The 8,873-nt window shown below is 41.7% G+C and overlaps 1 protein-coding gene across 2 annotated transcripts; it reads left to right on the top strand.

Annotated features, from left to right (window-relative positions):
* The first annotated feature begins 329 nt into the window (after positions 1 to 329).
* slc6a7 (solute carrier family 6 member 7) lies at positions 330 to 8,516 on the top strand. Of its 2 annotated transcripts, XM_052046985.1 has the most exons (14): positions 330 to 636; positions 2,791 to 2,992; positions 3,452 to 3,583; positions 4,062 to 4,248; positions 4,733 to 4,871; positions 4,967 to 5,101; positions 5,200 to 5,303; positions 5,379 to 5,503; positions 6,204 to 6,316; positions 6,396 to 6,533; positions 6,627 to 6,726; positions 6,822 to 6,940; positions 7,425 to 7,598; positions 7,674 to 8,516. In XM_052046985.1, the coding sequence occupies exons 1-14, from the start codon at positions 505 to 507 to the stop codon at positions 7,836 to 7,838; spliced, it is 1,965 nt and encodes a 654-aa protein (XP_051902945.1). In that variant the 5' UTR covers positions 330 to 504; the 3' UTR covers positions 7,839 to 8,516. The 2 variants fall into 2 exon arrangements, with proteins under 2 accessions (XP_051902945.1, XP_051902946.1); XM_052046986.1 differs by lacking the exon at positions 330 to 636 and having other exon boundaries at positions 2,791 to 2,903.
* Positions 8,517 to 8,873: the final 357 nt, after the last annotated feature.

Consider the following 8,873-nt stretch of genomic DNA (forward strand, 5'->3'; position numbering starts at 1 on the left):
AATTTCCTGTGGGTCTTGAAACAGTCAAAATGCTTTAAAATGTCAGGATATGTTTAAGAATATATTTAACACACAAAATTGCTTGTACCATCTCACATTCTTTTAAAATTCCTATAGAACAGCTCTAAAAGATTGAATGCAAATGTGTTGTACTTTAAAGTCAAATACAACGGAACTGCTGCTCTTCCAAAATGGACTGTAATTGCAACGTTTGGGGAAAATGCTGTACACACGAGCAGTAAAATGTTCTGTAGTAAAACAAACATTCAGGCTATATGCGTCCACCACTTTCCCCTCCCATTAATATCACGGCAAACAAAGGAGGAGGTGTTTCTCTGCGGCACCTGCCACCTTACAAGTCCTCTCCCCAATCTCCTCCTTGCCCCTGACCGCCTCCACCGGACTGTTTCCGCTTTACTAACAAACTTTATCAAAACCAAATGGCGATACATCGTTTTTTATCTTTAACGACAGGATCCCCACCGCGCGCCTCGTAGACCTTCCATGTTGTATGTGGAACCATTAGCTCAATCATCAAGTTCCACCTGTGCCAGCGGGTGGAACTTGGAGATGAGGGACGACGGCCGCAAAGATGAAGTCGTCAGCCCCTCTTTGGTGAGCCCTAACATCACCCAGGTAGTATTAAAGCTTCATTTTCAGTCGCTAAGTATAGTTTTACATTGTTTTAAATATGTTTAATTTGTAGTGGTATCGCTTCGCCCACTCTCCCGCTGCAAGACAAAGCGAAGATGAAGTTGACAAACCTGTCCGTCCACATTTTAGTTTAACTTGTTAATACCGGTAAAACCGTTTTAATTTTCAGCAATTTTCATCCTACGCGTCGCGTTGTTTGTGTATATGCTTTCATGTTCGGTTGGTTATTTCACCGAATTCAGAGAAAATGTGGTCTCCTCTCATGCAGTTGATCTTCCATGTTGTCCCATTTTTCCAAAGTATCACATTTACATCAATAACAAGGGCTGGAATGCGTTTGGTGAATCGACTCGCAATCGCGCTTTAATTATGAATAATGATCTAATTAAATCATATGATATATATACAATTAGGCTTGTTTGTTTTGGGACCAGGATTTTATTGTTCAATTCAACATGTAGAGGTGGGGAGGGTACTATACCTCCCTCAAGAAAAGTCAATTTTTAAAATTATAAACAGTTTGGATATCAAAATATGCACACAGGAAGTAGGCCGAAGTAAATGCATTTGGAGGGTAATTCAATCACACAAGACTACAACTTTGTTTTCAATGAAACAAAATGTAAAATCTTGTAAAGGGACATCTTAGACCATAGCCTGAGAAAGATGAGTGTGGGGGTAGTTGTTTTGATCCATACAAACTCTATTTATAATTGAGAACATGACACAAAATACAACTCAGATCTGTGTATAAGTCTACAAATGGCACGCCTAAACTCATGAAGTTTGTTGCGATCTTGCCCATCACAGTACTGGAAGATACTAATGAACAATTATTTAAAGGAAGCTCCTTCCTTGTAAGAAGCTATTTACTTTATCTTCTGCCAATAGTTGACAGTCCTTTTGTTGTCTAAAGTCTTGGTTGCAGCCCACGAAAGGTGCAGTGCTTGTTCGTCAGAAAAAAATCTATTGTCAAAAGAAAACAGACGGAACTCTTATCAGGTTTGCTTTGCCACAAACGTTGACCCTTAGCCTAACTCTATTGACAACACATTTTTTTATAATCTAGTTTTTTGGATGCTATTTGGATTAATCATTTCTGCCCTCACACATTCATATTTTATTTACACTGAAACCGCTCAAGTAGTCCACAATCCTGTTCCAGGATAATGATCAACCTCAGATTTGTTTGGAGAAATAAAGGCCGATAAGAAGTAATGGGGATGCAGTAGAAATGTTTCAATAGTCTTTTAATATTCCTTACCTGTGTATAGTGCAATTGAAAAGTATGCAAATCGAGATTACCACTTATGCTTGCTAAGTGATTCGCTTCACTAAAAGACAAAACACTGTGTACGTTGAGTTAGGGTTTTTTTTTCTTTTGTATGTGCTTTCAGGACGGAGACGACAACTGTTCCATTTCCCGTCTTTAAGTCGTCTTCACATTTTTCATCATCACTGGTGCCCTTATATGGTAGCATCACAAAATACACCGAGAAAAAAAGCAGAACAAACCATCTCAAGTTTATATACGTTGATGTATCAGGAAACCTGCCAAAATCGATCTTTGAAACTTTGCCTGACTGACAACATGTCTAATTAATGGCTCTTTGAGACTATGCCTGACTGACAGTTTGTATAATTTGTGGTTCTTAAATATGCCAATCATCCCTTACAAATTAACATCACCTAAAAGGAGAACTGCGATTATCTTAACTTCCTCCCCTGGAGGCACCGTGTGAAAATGGTTCCTCTTAACTTTGACAGTGAGGTATGTTTCAATCATCGTAAATCCCAGTTGAGATGAGGAATTGAGGGCCGAATTAATTGAAGGATTGTGTGGCGCTTGCCTGCAAAAATGGAGCAAACAGATAGCGTAGCAGATGGTGAAAATGTGTCCAAACAGGGTGTGTTTTGAGTTGTAATATGAATTGAGAGAAATTGTCTCTTCCTAACCGCCATCATTCTGCCACGGCACCAAGCCTACATTTATACTGTGCACAATTGGGGGTGGGGCAGAGCAATTAAAGGCGCTATCGGCGACTCCATTTCCTTCTTTGTGGATGTGGCCTCGAATTTTATATCTCATTTCAGTGAATCAATTTTGTTTTGTGTGTTTTTGTCATTTTCTTGTAGAATTCAATACATTTAAGTGGCCAAAATGGCCTGAATCACGCTGCTCTATCACAAGGCCAGAGTCCAGAGCCCGTCTCGAATGTGACCACCTCCAGAGGGCATTGGGGTGGGAAGTACGAGTTCCTGCTTTCTTGTCTCGGATACTGCGTGGGTTTAGGCAACGTGTGGCGGTTCCCTTACCTTTGCTATCGCAATGGAGGAGGTAAGGGGGGGGGGCTAAAGCATGTTTGCATGCCATTAGTGTGTAGTGTTTGCCTTTGCACATTTGTCACCCCTGTTGGAGCACAAAGGACACTTTGCTTTGGGTGTGATCTGCCCTTGTAATTATTTTGGCATATCATCCATCCCGCGATGCCTCCCGGCTAGGTGATTGAACTCCACTGATCTTTTCGTCACACCCTATATGCTGTGCATTTTCACATGTGATGTGATATGTTGTAATTGTGAAGGTCAAACCCTCAACGATGATCTCCCTTGTCAGGACACGATGTGTACTTCCAAAACACGTCAGACCCAATACAGAAATGGTGTATCAGAAGTTCAGGTTTTATAAAGAGATATAGTACCACTCTGGCAAAAAAAGTTTGCTCCAGTTCTTGCCATGTACTTACATCTCCCCAGCACCACCCTTCTTTCCGTTGACCCCTTTCGACTCTTGCAGGTGTCTTTCTTCTCCCCTACTTCATCATGCTCTTTGTTACGGGCGTTCCGCTCTTCCTAATGGAGCTGAGTCTCGGCCAGTACGGAGCAGCCGGCCCCATCACCGTATGGAAATGCTGCCCTCTGCTTAAAGGTGACGGCCAGTTTCTCCATAAGAGTCAGTGACATTTATGAGAAGTACGTCTGGTATAATAAGTTGACTCAAAAAAAACAACGTGAAGAATGTGGTGGACTTCACGACTGCAGTTGTGCTAACGCTAACAAAGTCAATGACGAGTGTAGTTTTTCTCTATTCCCTAAGTAGTAAAGAAGAGATGATTGAAATGCTTTTATGTAAAGATGGGGAGAAAAAAAAGATTATACTTTGGTCATAAATGTTACACTATATCTTGTGTACCTGTGTTCTTATTTGACATAGCAAATCTCATGTCTAGCCCGACAGCTAGTTTAGAGGAGGAATTGTGTTCCGGAAATGTCTCAAAGGAAAAAAGAGGAGCAAATAAGTGCTAGACAGGTATAATTGGATTTATTATCTTAGGTCTTCTGTTGTATTGTAATAGCGTGTTTGCTACTTTTCCGACATACTTCAAACCTTGCTTTCCATGTTGCAGGCATCGGCATTGGCATGCTCTGTGTGGCTGTGCTGCTGTCTCTCTACTACAACGTCATTATTGCGTGGACGTTTTATTACCTGGGCAGCTCGTTCCAGATGCCACTGCCTTGGTCATGTGACGCCAACGCTGCCATCTGCAATAACTCCAGCGGGGAAAGTCTCAGCCCCTCGGAGATCTTCTGGAAGTAAATGCAATCATTTAGTAAACAGACTGTATTTGAAGTCCCTCAATAGCAAGCCCCCCGACCGTTGTGAGGATAAACCAGATCGGAATGGATGGATGGGTAGATTTAAAGAGCGACTGGTTAGGGCGTGGCTTCAGCACATTCAGCATTTTCACCATTTTGAGGTCCTATTTTATATACTCGCTCACTTTTTATTTTTCTCATCATTCAAATTTGGTAGGATTGGTAACAACACTCTTCTCTGTCGTGTGTTAAATTACCCAGACAATATTTTTGCTTGACCGTGTCTTTAAATTCTTATGACCTTATTTTCGTGTCAACGTTCAATTCCGCAAGCGTCGTGATCGCATTTCATTTCCATCCAGACAGTGTACAACAGCATGTCATACATAAAAGGTTTTCATTCTTTCCTCAGCCATTGTTTTTTTTTTTTTTTTTAAGGAAAACATTGCCTTATTTCTTTCTCTCTTGTGCATCATGTTAGTGAGCGTGTACTGGGTGTTGTGAACAGTGAGGGCCTTCATGACCCAGGTCCCATCCGCTGGCCCCTGGCATTGTGCCTCCTGGTTGCCTGGCTCATTGTCTTCCTGTGTATGCTCAAAGGAATCCACAGCGCTGGCAAGGTCACCCGGTTTCAAAAGCTAACTCGGAATATCATGACATCATCCCGTGCCTTGTGTCAGTTGTACTCAGGGCGACCTATACTCTGTGTTTTTAGGTGGTTTATGTCACGGCTACATTCCCGTACTTAATCCTAATCGTTTTGATCATCAGAGGTGCGACACTGGAAGGCTCTCTTCAGGGCATTGCTTTTTACCTGATGCCAGACTGGAGGCGATTATCCAGTGCACAGGTACAGATAACAGCCCATGAAGGGGATTTAGTGGCTTTAAAAATAACTGTGGGTTATTTTTTTCCTTTACCTGAAACATTCCTTCTCAAATCCTAAAGGTATGGAACGATGCGGCTTCACAGATTTTCTACTCATTGAGTATTGGAATTGGAGGAGTGCTTTCTATGGCCTCCTATAATAGGTTTGACAACAACGTCATCAGGTGAGTTCACTTTACAGGTGGAGCTTGCCCGCAGGGAATTGCATTGTCCCTTAATCTTGTTTCTTTTGATTTCAGGGACACAATCATTATCACCATGGGAAACTGCCTCACAAGCTTTTTTGCAGGATTTGCTATATTCTCAGTCCTGGGCCACATGGCGTGGAGGAGAGGGGTGCCAATTGAAAACGTGGCAGTTTCCGGTAGCTGCTTTATTACATTGCCGTTATGCTTGCCTTTGGAAGCAGCATGTGGTAGTCAGTGATGAGCATGTGAGGGTCACAACCAAGATTTTTGTTTTCTCTCAATACTCTGGCTAACACACAGACTCCAAAATCATGCGTGGGTGAACTGAAGACTCTAAATTGTCCATATGTGTGAATATAAGCGTAAATGGTGGACTTTTTCTGCCCCGCAATTGACTGGTAACAGCCGTGTGTGCCAAAGTCATCTAGGATAACCGCCAGCTTACCCACGAGCCTTCTGAGGATAACTGGCATAGAAGATAGATGGAATGTATGTTATGAATAGATGCATCTTTCCCTAAAAACATTTCTATGATGTACAGGTACATTTTTTTATGCTCCATCTATTACACTGACGAGGGGAAATTCATTGCATATATTGCTGTAAGGGCTTTTAATTAGAACTTAACATTGCTTGCAAACACGTGACACTTAGTATAGTCACCTCAACTCGCACTTACACTATAGTCGATTGGATTGAATAGCACCCTCGACAGGTGTTAAATGAGCTGTGTGGGAGACACAGTCCTTGGAAGAACTGAGCCATGAATTTGAAGAACGGAATAATGACCATCATTAAAACATGGTTTCACCAAAGTATTATTCTCCGATAATCGCCAATATTCAAATGATGTTTGTCTTTTTCTCTTGGTTGCAGGGCCAGGATTAGCATTTGTAGTTTACCCAGAGGCCCTTGCTCTGCTGCCAGGTTCAGCGTTGTGGTCCGTTCTCTTCTTTCTCATGCTTTTTATGCTGGGGATTGACACACTGGTAAGACTCCTATTTATTGGCATGCATGCATGCCTTGACAGACACGTTGTCTGATCCTTTGTGCTCTTCCACATCGCAGTTTGGCAACATCGAGGGCATAAGCACTGCGGTCCTAGATGAGTTCCCACAACTGCGAGGGAACACCAAGCACAAATCCTTGTTTCTGGGCGCTCTCTGCTTTTGCTTCTACCTGATGGGTCTCTTGTTCGTTACTGAAGTAGGTTGTTGGGGTTTATATTTTTTGTTTTGTTTTTTAAATCACGGCAACCACCGTGCACATCCACTATCCTCACCATTTTTTTTTTCATAGGGGGGCATTTACTGGTTCACTCTAATTGACACCTTCACCACTAGTTTTGGCCTAATCATCATCAGCCTCTTCATGTGCATTGGCATCTCCTTCTTCTATGGTAGCCCATCTTGCTTCACCACCCGTCATTCATCTTCTCCTTATCTTTATTCTGCGTGTTAACTTTAATACCGCGTAATGATTTTGGATTATCAGGAGTCAACCACTTTTGCCAGGACATCATCGACATGATCCGTCACTGCCCTCCCTGGTGCAGCAAATTTTTGTTGTACTTCAAAGCATGCTGGGTATTCTTCACTCCATTTCTTCTTTTGGTGAGTCGACGTGAACTTTGTTAGTTGTCATCGCTATCCACAGTGTGATATTAAAGATTGAGCATAATTCTTTCCAGTATGCTTGTTGCCCTTTGATTGGAACGCCCAGTGAGGAACAACGCCATTTGTTAAATTCTCAAACACGGTGAACTAGAACTGCCTCAGCGCAAACAGGAAGATGGATGTTACGCATATCCGCTTGACTATGAAAATAGTGCCCTTCTATTTTACAGCTATGTGCAATGCCGTCAGTAGGACTTGAACTCACTTTGGGCCCCGCCACGTTAATGTCTCAAATTGAAAATACTCCTTGATGGATAAAACGGTCATGTCTAAGCAAATGAGCTGGAGTCAACTTTCACGTTTGAAATAATGCACGCGGAGATGTACGCTTAACCTGAGCATTGCTTGTCATTCTTTAATTGATCTTGGAACTTTGCGTCATCCTTGTCGTGACTCACTCTGTTTCTGTTTGAGATTGTAGTTCGTCCTGACCTACATCTTCATTGAGATGTACAGCATGTCCCTCCGTTACGGCAGTTATGTGTATCCTCGCTGGGGGAAAGTGTTGGGGGTGTGCATGGCTACAACCTGCTGCCTACAGATCCTCATCTGGGCCATCATAGCCATCTACAAGGAAACTGGAACACTGAAAGAAGTCAGTATGATGACCTGTTCACAATGATTCAAAACTACAAAGCTTTACTATGAGACCTGTATGTATTTTCTGCAGCGTTTCCACAAATCAATTCAACCCCTTAGCTCCTGGCGGATTAACACCAATGCAGGGGGAATGGAGCGCAGTATGAATGCAGAGAGGGTGGAGGGTCTATTCACAGTTACTCTCACGGATATGGACTTCAGTGCGATGACATGGGAGGAGGGAAGAGGGATTTGACGGCCGGAGGAACAATGACCACACCGAGATGAGCAGACTGTTTTCTTGATAAAGAACTGAAAATATGACATACTCAAGTTGCCCTAGGTTGGCTTTGGTGGTAGTTTCTGAACACATCTGCAGGATGTTATAGAGCTAGTGAACAACATAAAGAACTTTAGCATGGTAGCGGCGGCCTCGAGTGGTGTAAAAAGGGTACTGACGATGGAATTTGCTCGAGCAACGTCCTTCAATACCGCTTGTTAATGTCGTTAGTTTGAGTATCAAATTAGCACTGGTGTGGCTGATCGGTGTTGGGTGAAACAAAAAGAAGCCAAACAATCTTGAATGAAAAAATAAGTTGCCAACATACGAAAAATAATTTTATTGTGACATAAGGCTACTTTGTTTATGTTGTATTTTTAAATTATTTAAATGTGTCTTTTATTTGAACTGTTAGCTCCTAAAGATCTAATGTATCGCGTATATTGGTTCTGATGATCATATTATGATCATTGACTACTTTTTTTAAGTCTAATGGAATTCCACTGATTGCAGTTGACGTTAGAATACAGTCTCTTTGGCAACAGGGGTTTTTTTGCCACAAAATTTACTTTCCAAGATGAATAATAGAATAATTGTGTATAATATCCATTACGTGTATGAATAACTGAATAAATCTTAACATTGTCTTTTATAGTAGTGGCTGCATGTCTATTTCATTGCCAGACACATTTAAACACATTTCACAGGGTAAGACGTCGTTTTTTTGTATGTTAGCACACACTTAAGATTTTTCTCTCAAAAGAACACATGCGACCAGAGGAGGGTAGTGGTGAGTCAAAGTACAGTTGTATCCACCGAAACTCACGTACGATGAAGTTAATTTAAATAATCATAATCTCGCCACAATGTACAATAAATACATTCTTCGTTTATTCTTAACATAAGTCCAGTGTTATCATGAGTTTACTGTTTAGTATGTTAAAACAGACAGCGCTTCAACTCTTTGTGACGTTTGGAGCGGGACAAATGCAAATCAGCGGATGTTGCGTG

The sequence above is a fragment of the Hippocampus zosterae genome, chromosome 16 (genome assembly GCF_025434085.1).
Source record: "Hippocampus zosterae strain Florida chromosome 16, ASM2543408v3, whole genome shotgun sequence".
NCBI classification, from domain to species: Eukaryota; Metazoa; Chordata; class Actinopteri; order Syngnathiformes; family Syngnathidae; genus Hippocampus; species Hippocampus zosterae.